The sequence below is a fragment of the Diorhabda sublineata genome, chromosome 4 (genome assembly GCF_026230105.1).
Source record: "Diorhabda sublineata isolate icDioSubl1.1 chromosome 4, icDioSubl1.1, whole genome shotgun sequence".
Classification (NCBI taxonomy): domain Eukaryota; kingdom Metazoa; phylum Arthropoda; class Insecta; order Coleoptera; family Chrysomelidae; genus Diorhabda; species Diorhabda sublineata.
In genome coordinates this window covers 12,300,849-12,322,771 of record NC_079477.1, presented here as the reverse complement: position 1 = coordinate 12,322,771, position 21,923 = coordinate 12,300,849, and the positions used below count along the sequence as shown (strand labels likewise).

Here is a 21,923-nt window from a genome sequence, read left to right as displayed (position 1 = left end):
TGATGAAATATTTTGTGTCGACGCACACCTGGTTCTTTATATAAGACGCGGCTTCCAGTGGATGAATGCGTTGTTTTGTAAATATTTGAGTAGCAGTAGCCCGTATTGGCGTACTTCCAAATTTTTCCATTCTAAATATTTCATGTACGAATCAACTGAAATCTTCTGAGCTTGATCTATCCGATCTTTTGCCCCATGTTGACAATATAGAAGCCAAAGGTTGGTAAAATGAAAGATTTAATTAATATTCGGTACAAAACATTCCATTGTTTGAATGTTTATCTACATTGGATACGCTCTTCCTAAATACATTATTCAAAGTACTAAGCACTTTGAGCAGAACTTCCTTTAATCTATAGACATAGTAATACTAGACTGAACATTTGATGAAATTCATGTACCCATATTAGAAAGAGACACAAAGAAAGTTACAATATAGTTATTTCTATCAAATGTTCTCTTCAATTTCTTGTAAAGTACTCCTTCTATCGCTCTATTTCTCTACCCCCTTATCTCATTTCACCATAAACAACACAGTGGAAAAAAGTTAAAATAGGCAAGAGACTGATTTTTCTAAAAATGGCACAACTTTTCAATACAAAAAGTAAACGAATCGTGCGGTCAATATTACTGTGTCCAAGCTTTATTCTCAAAGTAACCTTTCAGTGATTGGGCGCGGACTGTAGTAGCGATCATTGTTCGCAAATATTTTCAATTCGCCCCCTCTGCAAGTATCACGCCACTCAGTATTTTCGGACAATAGGGTTTGCTAGAATACAGTTGAGTGAGTAGGTGGTTACTTCCTAGCTTCCAAGAATAATTTGGCATTGCGCGTTGTGACCAGTGAAGTAGTAATACGTATTAAATGATTCTTCGGGTTTTTATTTGGTAAGACTTGTTTTTTTTTCGCTATTGCTAAGTTACACACAGAGTATTTTTATAGTTTAGTACGCAATGGTATAGAAAAGAGCAGGCACAGCTACAGAAGTTAATGGAAGAATGTTTTGCATTATCTGATGAAGGAAAACAAGAGATAATTCTAATGAAGGTGAGGAAGATGCCGACAAGAAGCGGACACTTATATTTCAGATAATGATGAAAACTTTATACCCGATGCAGTTGGTCTTTGAAAGAAAGGAACAAGCTACGTAATGGAGGTGTCCCCTAAAAAATTTAGGACACGAACCGAAAATTTGTTTACCCGTATAACGGGACCGAAATGAAATGTGAAAATTTTAAAACCTCACTAATAATACGGCAGTAATTTTTTCTTGAAAACATTCCTCAGGCTGTTCAAGATCAGTATTCATGTGAACAAGATGCAGAAACAACAAATGTTGTCGAAATACCAGCACTAGGATACTCCCATATTTAGGTGGGAGGTCGTAGATAGACTGGCACCGATTCGAGATGTTTCTGACATGTGTGAAAAGAAATGTAAAAGTGGATTTACACCGTACCCTTATGTTACAGTAAATGAAAAATTGATGGCATATTGGGGTTGATCTATTTTCATTAAATACATACCCAGTGAGCCGAATAAAAATGGGCTTAAGATTTATGGCCTTTGTGATTTAAAAGTTTTGTATACGTGCTACATGTATATGTTAGCCAACAACCTACTGCCCCTTTTGAAGTGAATAAATCTCCAAAGGCTGTTGTCCACTCTCAACTGCCTTGGAAAATCGTATTATATTTAATACACGCTTTCTCCTTCTCTGATGTCATGTAAACGTAAATCGTCCCGAAAACCAGCTGGTGTTCATACACTATGAAAAGACTTAAACCAACATCAAATTCCGACAAATTTGGTCGACTGTAGTAAAGACTACAGATAGCAATCATAAAATATAAGGCCCTTCGATTAGGTCTTTAGTTGCAGTATTTGCCTCCATGTCTTTGGATTTTGCCTTACCTATACAGTTTTTGTTTTGTTTAGAGTGCTTTTTGCTTTTTTTCTTCCCAAATTTTCATCAAACTGCCATTGAATGTTTGGATCTTGTTAGCGATTGAGTCGCTCCATGCTTGACCAGTTTGTCGTCAATTAGATTGCCTCTGCATTACCTATGTCCAAAAATCTAGAGTAGCTCTACCGCCCTTCCACCCACCAGTCAGCTTATTGAGTGACTCGTAGCATTCCAGAATGAGCTTTGATTGCGTGGTGATGATTTCCAAAGCTGGTCTTCAAAACATTTGCTCTATTTCAAGATACGCTGATGTATTTAAAAAATTACTGGTGATTTAGAAACTTATGTGATATATGTAGATTCAAAATAATATATTATAGTCAATAATTTTATAAAGAATAATCATTAATTTGTGACCTATTCTCACAACCCTCCGGAATATTTGAATCCAGCCTTAACATTAAACGGATTTAAAGAGTTCTTCAAGTTTCAGAAAAAAAGGTAGTTTTTATTATCAGCTACGTGACAAGTTTTAAAACAAATACTAATGAACGGAAAATGTACACAGATCCCAATTATCAAATATAAATAATTATAAAATGAGTTAAATGTGTATCTACAAACCGATGAGAGTGAAACATTATCCAATCTCAGATGGAGTAAAGTATATTCCAATCCTTGAAAGCTTAGACCATTTGGTTCAAGTGCAAGTTGAGTATTGTGACTTAAATCAATATATGATAGTCGAGAAAGACCCTTGAATGTTCCTGCATCAATTTGTGCTAATCTGTTATATGATAAATCTAAAAAACTCAGCTTCTAAAAATGAAACATATAAATGTTATCGAAGCCTCAAAATCAAGTTTATTATACACCTCAATTGTGTTAACCTCACCTTGAATCTATTCAGTATTCCACCATGAGATAAGGAAGATATACTGTTCCAAGACAGATCCAATTCACATACTGTCATAGCAGTGGAAACCGACATACTGGTAAGCGGTAGCTTACCTATCATATTATGCGATAGATCTAGGCGTTCCAAACCTTCCTCCCTAAATAAGTTGTCAGGAAGAGCCCTTAATCTGTTATGTGATAGGTCAACTATTCTCAAATTATTTAAAAACCTGAATAAGTCATTGGCCACATCTGCTATTTTATTGTGCGAAGCTATAAGAACCTAAAACATAAGATAAAAATGTTCGTTTTGGTATTAAGCTTGAAAAAAATTATATAAATGAAAATATTACTTCATAAACAGAAGTGCAAGTGATTGAGAGATAGACTATAGGAGGATTTATGCTATATTTGAAGATTCGAAACATCTTAAAAATTTAGTTCAAATATGAATTGTTATAACTCATTTGTTGTATAAATACACTAATAGTTCAATCCATCTTCTGTCAAAATATTGGATAATACTTTACTAATATATACGAGGTTGGGCCCAAGAGTATCGTAGAATTTTTATTAGTTATAGTTCTTCCAATATCAATTGCAGATTATAAAAATCCTTGCCGACAATTTGGTTTGATCTTTCATAAATTTATTATTTTTATAAATACTTTTTAAAATATGTATATCTTATGCGAAAAAGTATTCCTTAAAAGGCAATCGAATCATTATGAATTGGACGGCATTATACGCCTTTATTTAGACAGATGCACTTAATTCTAGTCCTACTTGGAACTTAGAAAAAAATCATTATTATACCTCGTTACGTTGCAACAACTGAATATTAGATTATAAAACGTAAATAGACGAGTAAAATGTACCCACCTGTAAGGGTGTTTGGTTTAAACAGGATACCAGACGTGAACTGAGCCTTTTTTGTACCCCATTCGTTTATCTTGAAAACGAAAAAAACCTTGAAGGAAAATAAATTCTTTGCAAAGGGTTGTAAAGAGGTTGATACCACTTACTTATCTTCTTTGATAACATGATAAATACTGTTTTTCCAAAGCTCTTGGCGGTTTGCTGCTAGAACTTTCGTAATTATGATTTTTCGTTTACCCATATTAACTCTATAGGATTAAATATGCAATAGTAGGGAGTTAGTCTGAGAAGAGTATGACCCCGTTCTTTGCACAGCTTGTCAATATAATAAATTTTCTCCTTCTTTAGACCTTTAATAACAGTAAGAATTCTTTGTTTGTTTTTATTGCCTTTTTTAAGATCGCTGACGGGAATAGGATTATTTTTCTCAGACATAAATGCTTAAATTTGATCCTTGTTATAACTACTATTTGGTATCTTAAGGAGTTGCCGCGAGTAGTAGGATGCGTTGTTCATAACGATTACTGACTGTGGTGGAATGTTAGGTAAAAGCTGTTCATTAAACTACTTTTCAAATAATTCTTCTGTTATATTTTCATGATAATCAGTTGCACAGGTGTTAACTTAGCAGATATTAATAAAGCATTAGACACGAAACCGTCTTTGTGCCAGCGTGTACTATTATAATGCATTTCCCTATAGAACATGGCCCATGGTCCACGTGGACTGACGGTTTGTTAGATGTTTACCAAATATTATAACTGTCTTCTGCAATTGATATTGGAAGAACTATACCTCCCTGTGAGTATCTCTAATATGTTTTTAGAAATTGTGGGTGCGTAAAATTTCTGGCTAGAGGTGTTAATTCTTCACGAACGTGCGTATTGTATATTGTACCTTTTTTAGCTCGTCGCATTTCGTTATTTAAAAAATTGACAAAATAACAGCAACAAATATACATTAAGTTTTTCTTTAATACTGAAAATATTGCCTTGATTATTACCAGCGATGAATTATGGATCCAGGGTTTGATCCAGTAACAAAACATACCCACGGTACAAGTCTTCGATAATGAACATGTTGCTTATTATAAACTTGGTTCGAGAGCTTACACTGCCACTAAAGAATACTACATTCAATTCAATTTCTCCTATTGAAATAAGGAGAAAACGATCTCAGCTTTAGACAAGCGGTGACTTCCATTCTAACAAAATAGAAAGACAAATAACTGTCGATAAATCACTATTTATTTCGAGCTATTTGTTATTTGTTATACACACGGAATCATTGTAAAATATGTTAAGTCCCGTCAAGACTTGCATACTAATAAGGCTAACGAAAATTTGCATAACGCAGCATTTCAATTTAGATATAACTTTATCCCTCATGTTAATAACCTACCATAAATATTTAAATAAAAATAATCAATCACTCAGATGAATATTCTGAAATTCTCAAATGTGTTAGGTATTACTTTTATTGTTATGAAGAATTGTTTACGAAATACATAGAATCATTTTATGTGTGATTACAAAATTTTAGAACCAAGAAAAACGTGGTAAGGACTTATTCCATATAATGGTTGACTGAAAGGTTTTAGACCACAGCCTAAAGTATGGGTCAACCCTCATAAGAAACGGCGAAAATTATGTTCTGAGTCTATTTACTAAACATAGTATAGTAAACATTGTTAGGTTACTGTAAGTGTTAAATATGTTAAAGGTGTCTACAAATTGTTTTCAGATATAATGAATGTGAAGTAGTGAAGCATAGTAAAAACATCGGCTAAACCGTAAAGGACTGTTTGGTGCTTCATATTTTTCATATTTGCAAGGCAACAATTTCTCATTTTAGCACAGATGCCAATGAAATCAAGTGAAATTTAATAAGGAGAAATAAACTTTTACAAGGTAGGTTTCTTTGGACACATTGTATCTGAACTAAGGGTGTAGGAACAAAAAATCCAAATAAAATGTTTTAATTCAACTCTTCGCACTATACACTTCGAAAAAATATTTACCAGACTACGATTACACACATTTTTTATAACTGAGTCAGTATCCAATCGACTCGCTTTCCTTATATTTTGTTCTTAAATTTTGCATTAATTTATGAAAAAGTGAATCTGGCTTCTGCCGGAGTTTGCTCCAAATCTCTTTTTTAATTCTTCATGTTTAGTTTGAGTCATATCAAGAATAATCCTAGACTCTTCAATGAACAGAATATTCAACTTTGTAAAAGCTCTCAAAACGTCCTTTGCGTTATGAGCAATTTTCATGTCAGGCCAAAGCACAAAATTTCTTCCAGGATGCTATTTCTTTATGAACTGCATTAATCTAGGTCTAATCAACTCTTTTTATATATTTTGTGCGTTTACAGAATATCCATAAGGACACATGTATGTTGATTAGCGACCACAAGAAGATAACGCCAACTATACCAACACTTACGAATGGATCTTTTTGAGTCTTTTGAAATGCATTTCTGAATTTACTTCCTTGCCTTTCTGACCTTCTAAGTTTTGATATTTGTTCCATTTCTGTTTGATTTTAAAGTTTTTTCCCAATTTTTACAAACTAACTCATAACTTCTTTTTTTTGGTATTTTTTTTGCTTTTTTGCCCAATTATGAGTTTCTTTCAATAAATATACAAAGCCGATAGATATCGTAAATTGTTTGTCTGGCTATTCCCATTCTTACAAAGTGATTAACGATAAATAATTGCTTCAAATCTTGATTTCGTTTACACAAATTTTTAAGGCGTTTGTTTTCTTTTAGATTTTCCATACTTGAAACTGAACTTCTAAGAGAAGCGTAGTGTTTATATTCGATTGTTTATTTAGTACGAAGCTTAACTATACAACTATTATTGCTTGTAATTAAACAGCACAGTCCAGACAAAGAGTTGTCGTTTTTCCGGATTGAAAATCATTTATCTTTGACGAAGAGATAGGTGGAACTAATTCACTGGAAGAAATTTCGGAAACTGACTTATATGATTGTTTCATGAAGTAGAATTACCACTGGAAACTTTGTATTAAGTCAAATAAGGACTAGTTTGGAGCATGTCATTCACCAGATGATTGAGAATGACATCAATACAGGGGTACAAGCGTAGGATCGATACTTTTAGGACAAATCTCGTATGTACTTACTAGTCAATAATTAATAGATTAGGGCATATTTAACCTTATCTTAGATATCTTATCTTATCTTAGACTGTGATGATGACTTCTTACCTGTAACTTTTTCGTGTTTCTAAACATGTCGAAGTCCATTTCGTACATTCCATTATGAGAAATATCCAACCACTGTAAATGTCTCAAGCTACCAAAAACATCTCGACTTGCATTTAACATATTATTGTGTGATAGATAAAGATGCGTCAATGATAGTTCAACGGGTCTGAAGAATTGTTTTGAAATCGAAGAGATATTGTTGTGGGATAAATCTAATATTTTGATGTTAGAATGCACACTTCCAATACCTTGACAAAAAGAACATACTATTTCAGATGTTTAAGCATGATATTATCAAACTTAATTATTAATGGAACAGAATATCTTGAACAATATTCATTTATTAATAAAGGGAACGACTTAAGAACGGGAACATAGATGGAATGGAATTTTGTTTCTCCTAGACTCCATAGCACCACTTAATTTGAAAATATTTTCAATAGAATTTACAAAAATATACGTCGACTCCAATACATTCAAAGAATCCAATTTAGTCAGTACTATAAATTGTTCAAGATACCCTAAAATTTTGTGCGTTTGAGCAGACTTAACCCCCACACAAGGATTCACACAAATTTACAAATTGATATTAATTATTCATCCTCCACAAACTAATTGATGGAGAACGACAAGAGAAGTTATATTTATAAAAAGTGTTATTGGGAGTAACAAATTAAGCCTTGTAATTACTACGAACAAACTCCTTTCCAGATGACAGAGAGATCATATACTAAAAAAAAGATGAATAAAATTTAAAGGCTAGAAGGTACACAGATTGGAATTTATTTCAATATCTAAAATAGTCAAAATATTATTAGTAGTTATTTCCAAACATCTCAAAATAAATACTCAATAATAAAATATGATATTTTTCTCACCTGCACCTTCAAAACTACTCGGTATATTTACAACCAAATTTCTCAAATTATTATGACTGATATTAACACTAAAAATAGACAGAGTTCCCACTTGGTCAAATATTGTAAAATCAAACGAGTCTATCTTGTTATAAGACATATCCAAATCCTCTAGTTCTGGTAAGTTTTGGAAAGCTTCGAAAGATATGGACGCTATTTTATTTCCTTTCAAATTCAGTCTTTGTATGTGTTTCAAATTCATGAAAGCTCTCCTATCCAGCGATTCAATTCTGTTGTCATCTAAATGAAGTTGTTTCAGATTAGCTAAGTGAACAAATGTGTGCTGTCCAATTAATTTGATTAAGTTGAACGATAAATAAATTACTTCTAAATCCTCATGAATGTCACCCTGAAAATAAGAACAAAATGTCGCTCTATTTTATTTCAGTTTTATTATTCTAAACATTTTTTTTCTTTATTAAACATCTACTGTAATGGAGACAGTCATCTATAGTGACTATTCAACATAGTCTACATCTATTCCAACAGAATTAATAGATATCATAAACAGAGATATGATAGTCAAACAAAATTTCTCATGATTGGGAGAATGAAATAAAATATGAATAATGTTCAAACTTTCTTTTCTTCCAATACGTCTCAAACTGAAATTATGACATATTATAAACCCTTTCATTTATTGTGGCTAAAGTGAGATTTTCAATGACAACAAATTATAAGGAACAAAAAATACATCCATTGTAATTAATTGTTTTATGTTTGGAAAGGATTTGAAGTGTTTTATACCTCAAAATTGTGTTGCGGGATGGTGTCTCAAAAAAAAACAAACAACGAAGCAAAGTGGAGGAAAGACTGGAAAAATAGATATAATAAATTGTGAGGATATTCCAATGAATGTAAAATTTTACGTGAACTGAATTTGATACTATAAAAATTCCTTATCCAAGCAACTAACCTCCCACACGTTCGTTACATTTTATCTGAACAGTTTGTCAAAAATGAAAACTGATTAATAAAATTTTTTAAGAATCTGAAAGATAGTGGAGAGTATATTATTAAAAAATCTCGTTAACCGAAGAATCACAAAAATAGAAGAATAGTGAAAAGCTAAAAAATTATCACAAAATGAAAAACAATTATGAAATCTATACTTACTTGAAAAGTTCCTTTATGTATTATTTCTATATTGTTGTCTTGAAGTTCTAGTTTTTCCAGCTGCTTAAGAAAATGAAATGATGTCTCTGGCATCGTCTTGAGTTTGTTATTACTTAGGTCAAGTTCTTTCAAGTTTGATAATACTTTTATTGAATCTACTGGTATTACTGACAATGACGACGAAAGGCCATGAGATAATTTCAGATGTTTCAATGAATGAGCTATCTACAACATATTGAAACAAGGTGATAAGGTACGAAAAAACTGTCAAATGAAAAGAAGAGTTGTGTACCGAGGAACAATTTATGACGTTAAAACTTGTGTTGATATTATCCACATTTATTTGCTCTGTATGGTAGTAGAAATAAGCTGTCTTAATAGTGTATGAATATTAAAATTGGAAAAAAGAATAGTAATATGTAAAACCAGGGAGGATATAAAATTATTGTTACTGTATTTGTCCTTACTATAGAAAGTAAGAATCTGCAAAGGGTTATTCAGTGAGGAGATGGTTAACCAAGGTTGACAGAGCTCTTCCTTGTGAGCAAACAACACCGGCTCTTGCGATAAATGTGAATTAATTTAGAGTGGATTTACTATCCTTATTAGTAAAATAAGTTATATATCTCTATATTGCGGCAGTTATGACCCACTGATGTTAAGCTTGGTACTAAATATAAAAATCCCACTACACTGTGTTTTATGGATTTTCCAAGACCAAACTGGAATCCATTGTATATCTAACTTTCAAATATATAAGAGATATTTGGAACATTGGGATTTGGGACAGAAGTAGAAACATTGGCTGGTTATAATGTTTAGAAAATATAATTTTTAAATAGGCAAATAGGCAACAAGGTGACAAAAAAAACTTTAAGTATTAGATAAATATGAATAAAACAAATTATGAAATGTTTACTTACGTCTATGAATGCATTAATTTCAATAGTATTTATTGAATTTTCAGATAGGTCTAAATATTTCAAACCATGGACATGTTGGAATGCGTTGTTTTTAATAGTTTGTAGATTTGCAAAATTTATCTCTAGTTCCTCTAAATCAATTCCATATTCTATAAAATTGTCTGCAAATAACGTTGTGTGTTTGAGTTTTGATAGAGAAAGAGTTCTTAAACTCCTCAATCTGAAAATATATTCCCACCAATTATATTAGTATTCTCTACTTTTTATTTGCAGTATCCTGGCCATACACCAAATAATTGCACTCAATGACTAGTACTACATCATTCACTGATTTTGATCTAGGCAGTATTTTTTGTTATTTCACGTGTAGGATAATCAAAATATTTTTCGTAACTCTCACGTAAGACATCTAGAGCTCCAACAAACATCTTCCTCGCCTTTTCGCGACCATACGTGTGGACTTCTTATAGAAAACACACGATAATTTCTACCACTAAAGTACCATTTAAAGTCATTCTGTGTAAATGTAAAAAACTAATTTTTGAATGTAATGAAATAAGTTGAAGTTTATAAAAAATGTATTGAAATAAACAAATTAAAGGAAGAGATGATGTCAAGTGATTTGAGAGAAACGAGAAAAAACATTATGAATTTGTAATGATCTAGTTATGATGCTTTAATTGTAGATTATAAGTGACGAAAAAACTTTTGAGAACTTTGAAAAAGCCCCAAAGTACCTACTGAACCAATACGTTGCTTAATTCAAAGAAATATGAACCGAATAAGAATCAAAATTATATTAAGAATGGTAAATACAGTGAACAAGATGAGCTGAAACTGAAAACCGAGGGAGGACGTAATCAGAAAAGAAATAGAAAAGCAGCTACAGAAGAGCAAAGAGAAGGATACTATTTATGAGCAATGAGAAGAGATTAAGGAAACTGTTATATATGCAACGCAGCAAGTCAATGGTACGAAAGATATAAGAAAAACTAACTAATGGTTTGACCAGGAATGTACAATAAAAATTAAAAAGAAAAAAGAAGCTAGGTTCAAATGACTACAAACTGCAGAACAAGATTATTATTATATATATAGAAAAATGAAAAACGAGATCACAAAGATAATAAAAACAAGTAAAATAAAATGGCTAAATGATTGTATGGACAACTTGGAAAATGATACTAAAACCAAAAATAATGTAAAATTATATATATATATATATATATATATATATATATATATATATATATATATATATTAGTGTCAGTATTTCAAAAATTATTTAATTAACTTAAGAAGACGAGAAAATGATATAAGTGACAATGGTATAATGCTAGAAAATGAAGAGAAACCGACAGAAGTGGAATGAAATGAAATAATAGACAAATTGAAACACAATAAAACTGTAGGACCAGACGAAGCAGTGAATGATTATAATCCCAACATATGTAACAATTATAGAGGTATTAGTTTGCCTAATACTGTATACAAAATACTATCAACATTAATAAATGAAAGGCTGAAAAAGGTAGGGAAGAAATAGGGGAATAGCACAATATTAATATGCAAAGGCTTTTCATCGACTCCAAACAAGCATTCAACGATCTGAAAAGGAAGACAATTATTAAGGACATGGAAAAAGTTAATACGATTGGTGAAAATGGATATGCTAAATTCTAGGGTAAGTTTAATAACAAGAAACGGACCATCTGAGGATTTTGAAATAATTGCTGATGTAAGGCAAAGTGATGCACTCTCAGCGATATTGTTTAACATCGCAGTTGAAGAAATAATAAGGGAATATAATATCGATGGAAGTATCATTAATAAATTAATACAAGTAAAAGCATATGCTGCCGATTAAACTCTATTAGCACGAAATAGTGTTGAGAGCACATCAGAAAGGATGCAGAAAATGATAGAGGATGGATCAGAAAAACATGAAATATATGGAAATTGGGAGAGAGAAGGAAGTTCACAAACGAGAAATAGTAAATATAAATGATCTCATTTTCGAAGTAGTCGACACCTTTAAGTACTTAGGAACAATAATAAGGCACAAAAATGACACAGAAAACGAGACAAGATAAAGAATTCTTGCGAGTTTTAGGGCATATAATGAATACAAAATTACAATACAGATCAAGAGAATAAGCCGAGCAAGCAAATTAAGAGTCTTTAAGACTGCGGTAAAACCAATAGTTACATACGCAGCTGAAACTATTGGACTATAAAATATGGACGAAGAATACAATGGTACGGACACATTAAAAGAATGGAAAAACGGCAGGACAGAAAGAAATGAAGAGGAATAGTAGATGATACAAAAAGATACGATAAGCTGTAATTAAAACAACAGCGTCAAAGAGCTGAATGAAGGGGCAGATTCTCAATAGAATGTATAGCCTTGTATATAAATGTACCGAATAAAATACCTTTTTTGAAATAAAAATTGTTTTTGTGAGAATTGTAGTAGTAACAATCATTTCCTATAAACTTGAACTAATTTTAATACATTCAAAATTACCTCAGATGAGAATGGGGTTTCACGTTCACATAGTGATTTCAGATAGCATTTGAGATGTAAACAACACACTAGTGAAGCTTACCTCATTCGACAATAAGCTAATCGGGGGACGCTTCAGTAACATACTCGATGAATACATATACAAACTTTGTATATACTCACACAGACTCATCGAAATCTCAACATAGAACGTTATCGCTATCACTACACCAAACTACAAATATACGCTCAAAGCTCCCTTGGCCCCATCCAATTTCTCTGCTGAATTATATGCAATAAATCGCTGATTCGTCAGACGCAACTAATTACCTCATACTCATACATTCCCTTAGCTCAATCTAAACTTAATACCAATTAACATTATAAAATCCCTTTCAATCAAAATTAAGCAGCAATTACAAAGATAACAAAAAATTGCATAAAATTGCATTTCGTTGGAAGGAAGCTGTAAATAGTGGTAGTGGTGTAAATACAAGGATATTTTGACATCTAGTTAACCTAGACCAGTTCCATGCATAAACAAAATATTGCGTTACCTTGAACGAACAATAACTTATTAGAAGTGTCAGTGTAAAGTTTGACGACAAAAAAGTGAACCAGAGTTACGTAATGAATTGAGTGGAAAAAGATGTCCACCGAAATAGTCATAATCGAAAAATTAGAATATCGAGCCATCATCAAGTACCTGCATTTAAAAGGATTAAGAAGGTTAAGATTTTCGAAGAAATGCTTAATACCCTTTGTGATCAAAGTCCTTTGTATACGACAGTGAAAAATTGGACTGCAAGCTTCAAATGAGGTAAATTTTGCATTGAAAATGATGACCGATCGGGAAGGCCAGTTTCTGTGTCAGTCCCCGAAAATATAGATGCAGTTCATGACATGATTTTATCAGACCGTCGGATTGGGCTAAAACGAATATCTGAAGCACCGAATATTTCATACTAACGCGTTCATCATATATTTCACGTCAATTTGGACACGAGAAAAATGGATCTCCAAATGTTTGAATGTTGACCAAAAGCGTGCAAGGGTAGAAGCATCGCGTTCGATATGTGCTCGATTTGAAGACGATGTAGACTTCTTAAACCGAATTGTTACTATGGATGAGACTTGGGTACATTTCTACTATCTCTAAGAAGTTTCGTGTCCAAAAATCTGCTGGAAAAGTTCTTGCTTTAGTTTTTTGGGATTACCATGGAGTAATCATGATTAATATCTTGGATAAGGGTAGAATAATAACTGGAGATTACTATTGATATTACTGACCACTCGACGGGAAAAAATTAAAGTGTTTTGTTTTTGCAGGACAACGCCCCTGCACACAAATCTCATGTTGCCATGCAAAAAATTCGTGATTTAGGGTTTGAATTACTAGAACACTCCCCTTATTCACCAAATTTGGCTCCGTTCGACTAAAATCTCTTTCCTCAACTGAAAAAGCTTAAAAGGTCATAAATTTTCTTCCAACGAGGAGGTAATAAAAGCTGTGGGGGTTTCATTTGCAAAACAAGAAGAAACATATTTTTGAAAGGTCTAGAGACGTTGCAGGGTTGTAGTAGGCTGAGAATTTTTCAATATATCCTCGTAATTATAGTGCGGAGTGCGTGAACTATCTTACTAGTACCGATATCAAATAAACTCTAAAGTCTTTGTCAGTCTTTTGATTATAAATATGAACTTTTGTTCGCTCTTGATTAAGTCAGGTTTCGGTTACAATTGAGTCTGTTAGACATGTCACTAATCAGTTGGTGACTTAAGTCACTTTGAAGTTTAGTTTCTTTTCAGTTGCTTCATGTGTATTGGACATAGAGGAACAATACCAACTTTCAAAAGCAATTAACATTACACAAAATACATTTTCCAAATGAGTCACTGTTAGCAAAACTGTTCTATAAGCGTCTGATTTGAATATCTTGAATGAGCATACCTTCTTAAGTCTTGAAGAGACACTACTGCGTTTTCGGTACCGCTTAGATCTAAATTATACAAAGTAAATTGAAAACCATTAAATGTTTCTATAGGATTTAGTTTCTGAATATCATTATCTCTTAGAGATAAGGTCCTTAGTAGTTGGAGTAGATGAAATACAGTTTCGGGAAGTAGAGAAATATTATTTCCAGTAAGATCCAATATTTCAAGAGAATTCTCCAAGCCGGAAAATGCCATTGGATTAACTGTGGTAAGGCCGCAACTTCTCAAATATAATTCTCGAATTTTGGCTTGTCTGAATGAATTCTCCTAAAATTTGTACAATGATTAACGACAGACTCTTCATTATTGATAAAAATATACATTCTTTGTGGATAATCACCTCTAATGAAATTATAGGGTTTCCATCCAAATAAGTTTTATTTACAACATTGAAATATTGAAATGACATGGGCTTTAGGATATTTATTTGATTGTAATCTAGCCTAAATAGATCCAAATTCAATTGATAGTTTAGATTTATATTAACTCCGGGATCTGTTGATGGTTCCATTTTATTAATTCTATTATAACTTAAGTCTAGTGTTTTCAAAAATCTCAAAGGTTGTAAGGCTTGGTATGGTATAGAACCTAATTGATTGTCAGCCAAAATAAGGTGAGCCAGTTTACCCATACCGTCTCTAAAAACAGATGGTTCGATTTCTCTCAAGTTATTGCCGCGTAAATCTATTGTCTCTAAATTGGGGAGACCCGAAAAGGCATCTATAGGTAGGTGACTTATGAAGTTCTCAGCTAATATGAGAACTTCCAGTGAGTGCTCGATTCCTCTCCAGTTTTCTGGTGATATTTTGTTGATATCGTTACCTGAAAGATTAAGAAATGATGGAATATACGCTGTGCTCTGAGAAAGAGTATTCAAGTTTTTTATGGCCAATATAATGGTGACGTTGTTGTCAAATCTATAGAATTCATAAATTGCAATTTTAATGATATTAGGATATTGTTATGTGCGCAATAAGGAACCAGGAATTATTTGATTACTTTATATACTTACCCAAATACTAAATGATCTCCTCTAAGTAAGTTGGTAACCAAACTAGTGCCGTAATGATGGGAGAATATATTAAGTTTATGTTTTAAATAATTGCAGATTTTGTACTAATGTAAATTGTGAAACTTAAATGGTCTTGCCTACTTAAGATTAATAATGACTAATATTATACTTGAGTAGAGTCGAGTGTTAGATACTAATTAGTATTTTCATTTAATTTCTAATTCAGACCTTCAATTATTATAAACTTTCAGACAATAACTAAATCCGAAACAACAATAATTGGCTGCCATATGCTGAATAAGTGCCGGAAGTGAAGCAATACCTAAAGTTAGGTTGTATTAAATGGCCCCTGCAGTCAAGTGACATGAATTCATCAGAATATTTCCTGTGGATTCATTTATAAAACAAAGCCTGCCGATACTTAATAACAGAAAAAAAAGCTGAAAATGCATCCATTTGGAATGAACAAAGCTGAATATAACCTTTTCATCGTTGTCATATCTTGTGGATATACAATTTTTCAGTCTTGACAGTTTTTCGAAAACACGACTAAGCAGCTTCTACTGTTTTTTTTTTTCAAAAAATGAGAAAATTTCAGACCGCCTGTTCTATGAATTGGAAATTTTTGTGTACCAATAACAGGGACAAAATGTGAGTAATCACAATCAGCATGAGCACTCCATTTATATTCGTTAAATCTGGTCTAAGTCCAAATTTGTATAAAAAGATTACTTGAAAATCGTATATTCACTAGCACTAGCACTAGCACTCAAATTAAGTAACGCTTGATTTTAGCAAAAATGCATTCTATTTCCATATGCCAAATACACTGCGGTCCAAGGAATCCATTGTGTCCCCTTCGCTTACTGTGGTACTGGGGATAGTCATTGTTCACAGATAATCTATTAATCCCACTTATCTTAGAGTTCAGGATGTGAGATGACTCTAGATACCAAATATCTTCATCATACGCTCCCAGGTATAATGCTCTAGAGCTCTGCAGTTTAGTTGATTCATTGATTTAGTGATGCTCCGTTGCTTGATATTTGTTAACTGTTCTTACATAGATTAATACATAGATGTGTAGATTTTTTCAATAATTGACCTTCTTTCATAGTGTTTTCTCTGTTCGATTTTTCCTTTCCCTCCACTCCAGTAATGATTTGATTTGGGGGCAACTGTGTTCTTTTTGCCTAGTTTATTTAACTTTTCTTAACATTCCCAAACCAGTTTGAATCTTGTAATATTGGAGCTTAAAGCTCTACTGACTGCTTAGCGATCAGATAATTTGATGAACGCTTGTTTGCAATAATTTCTTTCTATGTTGAAATGGACCATATTACAAAACCCCTAGTCCTCACAATTTATAAAAAGTATGAAAGCTATTTCCAAGTACATTCAAATGTATGGTAAATGGTTTTCCAAAAAACGATCTATTAAGTGAAATGATTGGAAAATTCACAAATGATAAGACTGAGGTTATCAAATATCTGAATAGTAGGTTTATTACCTCATTATCTTTCTAGTGATAATAAGCATTGAACAGGAAATAAATTTATATTTAGCAAGTCTCTGAAAAACTCTGCTAAATACTTTTATCAAAGAAGAGTCAATAGTAGTATAATAGCTGATAGAACTTCTCAAACGCTACTTCATATTTTTTAAGAAGAAATCAATAGCGATAAATGAACATTTAAATAGAGCTTCAGCTTCCATTTTTGAACTCACACTTGATTAGTTTCATATTATTTTCACACTACTGTTCTTTTGTTATTTGTTAAGGCAACTTTTATCACGTCACATACCTGTTAGATCTAGACGCCTCAATTTTCTTAAATATCTGATAGCTCTATTAGGGACAACTGTTAAGTCGCAATGACTTATTTCCAGCTCCCATAAAGATCTCTCCAAACCAATAAAAGCTTCATCCGATACCATGGACAGTGGATTTTTGCTGATGATTATTTGATAAAGTCCTAGACATAATGCAGGAATTTATGTAGATTCAGAAGTATAGAAACCCAAACACCAAATAAATAGTATTAGGCATATACATCGAGTTGGGCTACTCCTAATTAGGTGATCAATATTCTTTTGAGAATTTGAGAAAGGAAGAACAAAAAGGAGAAAATTGCTCAGTCATCTACTAAAATACTGCAACCATGGAGATCAAATTAGAAGAGAAACTTTGAGCCTAGTGGAAAGTTGGTCTGGGAGAAAAGCTCAAACTTCCATTAGGTTTGTCAGCAGTATCTTCAAGTTCTCCGGGTCAGTTTCCACCCCCTCTCGCGATATGATATGTCCCAAGTGATTGGCTTTCTTCCGAAACACTGCACACTTCTTAGAGCTCAATACTACCTCAAGTCGACCGAGATTTTCGACAGAATCTTTATCCATTATGATTATGTCGTCTAGGTATATTGAGACACGTATCCCCAGTTAACTTACGTTTCGTAAGCCTTTAGAACATGACTGGGGCATTATATAATCCGAAGGGAAGCACGTGGAAATTCCACAATCCTTTACGTATCAAGACGCGGGATTTATTTCCACCTACCGGCAACCATTTCTTGTTACCCAATGCCTACAAAGTATGATCGATTCTGAACACAGGGTAACTCTCTTTCTTGGTCACTTGACCTTATTATCGTTAGCTAAAGACACTCTTCGAGATCACTGCTTGACCGGACCGCAGTTTTCAATGTCAATTCCTTGTCTTACCAAATTTGTAGGCCCGGTATCTTTGCCACACTTAATGTACACGTCGAAATACTTTTTAATCAAAGTACTTCTTCTCTATGGCTCTGTTCCTAAAGAGCAGTCACCAGTACCATATCATTTATGTTCAGTTCCAGCTGTTTTTCTTGCTCTACGACTTTTGCACTACAACTGCTCTTTTTGTTTTTGCATCTATTCTTGCATGAATGGAAGCAAACCAGCTAAATTTGGCACCGCCAGAGCGGCGCCGACTCTTCTTGCTGAGTTTAACACAGATCGAGATTTACGCTATAGTTCCCAAACGTCGCGTTGAATTTTTGTTACTTTTTCGCGGTAATTCTGCTATCATATCCATTTAGTTATATAATAACGCACTTGCAACTTGCAACTTGCAACAGTTCAATGTGTATTCATATGGTCCTTGATAAAATATTAAGGTAATTGTAAGCAGTAGACAATGATATCCCATCCAATAGAGCCATGTACGTTCTTCAAAAAATTATGCTGGTCGTTCTTTGCACCATTCAAATCGATTTCGTTGATGTATCAAAGATAAACACCAGCAAATGTCCAAACCTTCTCCACTTTTTATAAGTTGTTATATCTCTTATCAATAATCTTATATCTTTAAACGACAATCTGGTCCTCTGTTGTCTTACTCACTGCTTCTGTGCTTCTGGCTTTTCAAGTTCGTCTTATATATCATCATAGCCCAAAACCATAACTTTCCGAAAACAAACTATTAGATTCCTCTAAAACTCTCTCGATGCGTCAATATTTAAATTTTGAATGATTTTGCATTTTGGTATCGAAATGAGTTAGTTCAATTTGTAGTTAACAACAAAACAAATTCATAGAAAAAACGAAGGTTCAACTACCATGTTAAACATATTCGTATTACATTTCTAAAATAACATAATATTTACTTGGTGTTTAAGTTTCTATGCCACTGAGTTTTTTTATTTATTTAAAAGTAACATGATAGTACATTACTTTTCTTACAAGTTATTTTCGGTTTTATACTATGGTTACTTATAAATATAATTAAGAAATAATAACATTTGAATTGTACAAATCGATTGAATAATACAGGTAAATCGTTGTTTTACTTACCTGTACTTTGGAGAAAATATGGTTCTAATGTTCTCATTTGATTATTTTCTAAATGTAACATGAAAACCTTAGAAATATTGATAGTTTCTGGTATTCTTGGTAAATGAACATCTTCACACCTCACAATTCCTAAATCTGGTACTGATTTGGAGCAAGTACAGAGTGGGTTGAAAAAACATGGAGAATCATGGGCCGATTCTATCTCTTTTGATTCTACCATCGAAATCCATATCATAATCAATATACTCACTATTAAGATAGCATATCCGATTTTCATAATGTGCAGCAAGTTCTAGAAATATTAATGTTTCCTAATTCAATATTTTTGTTATCATTCAATTTTCAAGCAGAGGGAAAGGTATAACCAGCTATTAAATAGTTCATAGTGATTACAAATAGTTTTTATTTAAAGAATATCTTAATTCAATTTGAATATCCCCAAATTACGTCCAACCCCTTCAAGACGCCTTCTTTCTGAATACAACAGTTATCAATGTTCAAAACTCTAGTTTGAATAAGCTCAACCTACCACTCTTTAAGTGAGGTATTTCATTTCTTTAAACATTAGATACATGAGATGGTAGACTTTGAACGACATCTTGAGAAGCTTATACAGCAAGCATTAGATGATAATGAATATTGAGAAGAAGCGAATTTTGACGTATCTTAAAATAATCTAAATGATGGTCTAGAAACCACAGCAAAAAGAAACCCAACAAGATATGAATAAGATTCATAAAACATACATCAAATGGAGAAAATATACAGGGAAACGAAACCTAGGAACTAGCATCGAAAGCAAATTTCTTCGTCTACCAATTTTCAAAAAGATCATCTGAATCATAATGAAGAAACCCAACAGAATATAACTGAGATCGGTGAAGCGTACTTCATAGAAAAATGTAAAATGAAGCCAATGGAGAAAACGTACAGGGGAAAAAATTTAAAAACTACAACCCAAAACAAATTTCTTCATCTAACCAATGTACAGAGGTGTCTTTAAAGAGCCATTTAAAATATGGATATTGTTTATATATAGGCGAATGCTAGATTTAATTGTTTTGACTACCAATTTGTATATAATTGTTCTGTTCGGCCGACAAATAAAACTTCAAAAACTTCAAATTCAAGCACTATTGGGTTCATGATATTATTATTTGTAAATAAGGTTTTTATTTTCACTGCGGGCACTGAGGTTTGGTAAGAAAAGGAATAAACTTGCACTTATTAGAGAATATTTTGATATATTTTTAGTTATAGCGTCTCAGAATGTGTATCATTTAAGAAGTACATTCAATCCAAGCCCAGCAAGTTTGCACTTAATTATCTTGTGATAATTGAACAGTACCAAAGAGGGCAAAAACACCGTGAACCAATCATGTTTTGGCTATAACATAGCAGAAACGATTTATAGATAGCCAATTTTGTGTTCAAGATGTTCGAAGGCAAGAATTTTGTAGAGAAATGACTGGCTACAATATTGTAATCATCTTATAAGTCTTCATATTCATGTTTAACTCAAGTGTGATTTGCTATATTCATTTTTTAGGTATAGAGAAATTTCATCTCTTTAATTAAATGGTTAACGGTTAAATAAATTTGGATTATGCCGAAAATATATGAAATTTTAACCAAACAATTTTTATTAGAAATCGTTTCGTAAAACTTCACAGACCCGTGCGAATTATTTCGCATCATAGATTTATGCGCTTACCGGAAGATTTCTTCCATCCATTTCCGAATTCTCTCTGAACAAAATAATTTTTGACTTAGAGAAAGTGGCAAACCTCTAAATAGGTGCGATCCTCTGTTTATAATGTCAATAGTATTTTTAAGACACATCACAAATTGTTGTAACTTACCATAATTTTCACATGAAATCCATACACGAGAAATACACAGCTTTCCACTATATTAACGTAGATAATCAGCAACCAACTCAAACAAAAGTTTTAGAACTGACACAAAGCCACTACGATGAATCCGTACTAGACCTTATAAGCCTTAGGTTTCATTTAATAGGATTAAATTACTTTTCTATTTTGTCGGTAACAATAAGTACATGATACATTTTTTTATTTAACCAGATTCGACTAAGCTCCAAGAAAATATTATCAGTATTGGATTGTTTTTTACGAAACTAGGTAATTAACATCATTTACTAATGACCTAAATATATTGGCTCGTCTATGAATCCACGTAATAAATGACTAATTTTAGTCTCAGAGCAACATCGTTGGCATAATGTTAATTAGGAATGATAAAATGCTAGTTGGTCGTAGTTTCCGCTTTCAATTTATAAACTATAAGTACAAGAAAATTTAATACGGGGCAATAATTGGCTATTTCATATTTAATTTTCCATATATGAAGAAATTAAAAAGTATGAATAAAAAAGAAATCTATTAGATGGATAGTGGGAGTAAATATTTAAGTAGATCACGACAAATTTTATTCCTTAAATACAACAAAAAAAGTGCTTAAATTGTTTACCCTCAGTTAAAATACAATGAAAAAGACGCGAACTCTTCTTGAACTTTCTCTATAACTTCCAGATTTATTTGTGCAACTTCAATACGTATCCTTTCTTGCAGTTCAATGATATTTTGGTACGCTTCACTTCTCAAGTATCCTCATGAAAACAAATCTACAGCATAATGTGGAGGCGTATCATCTTGTTGCATCCATAAATCATTTC

The 21,923-nt window shown here is 32.4% G+C and overlaps 1 protein-coding gene across 1 annotated transcript in view; it reads right to left on the bottom strand.

Moving 5' to 3' along the window:
* LOC130443097 (chaoptin) overlaps window positions 1–21,213 on the bottom strand; it is a 33,779-nt gene extending 12,566 nt beyond the window's left edge. Inside the window, exons 1-11 of the mRNA XM_056777563.1 lie at window positions 21,088–21,213; window positions 19,226–19,517; window positions 17,200–17,370; window positions 14,723–15,204; window positions 14,339–14,649; window positions 9,879–10,098; window positions 8,956–9,180; window positions 7,801–8,188; window positions 6,923–7,170; window positions 2,803–3,087; window positions 2,532–2,726 (exon numbers count right to left, since the gene is read on the bottom strand). Of these exons, the coding sequence (XP_056633541.1) occupies window positions 2,532–2,726; window positions 2,803–3,087; window positions 6,923–7,170; window positions 7,801–8,188; window positions 8,956–9,180; window positions 9,879–10,098; window positions 14,339–14,649; window positions 14,723–15,204; window positions 17,200–17,370; window positions 19,226–19,517; window positions 21,088–21,090 (2,820 nt within the window). The 5' untranslated portion in view covers window positions 21,091–21,213. The remainder of the gene's footprint in view (window positions 1–2,531; window positions 2,727–2,802; window positions 3,088–6,922; window positions 7,171–7,800; window positions 8,189–8,955; window positions 9,181–9,878; window positions 10,099–14,338; window positions 14,650–14,722; window positions 15,205–17,199; window positions 17,371–19,225; window positions 19,518–21,087) is intronic.
* Between the last annotated feature and the right edge of the window lie 710 nt (window positions 21,214–21,923).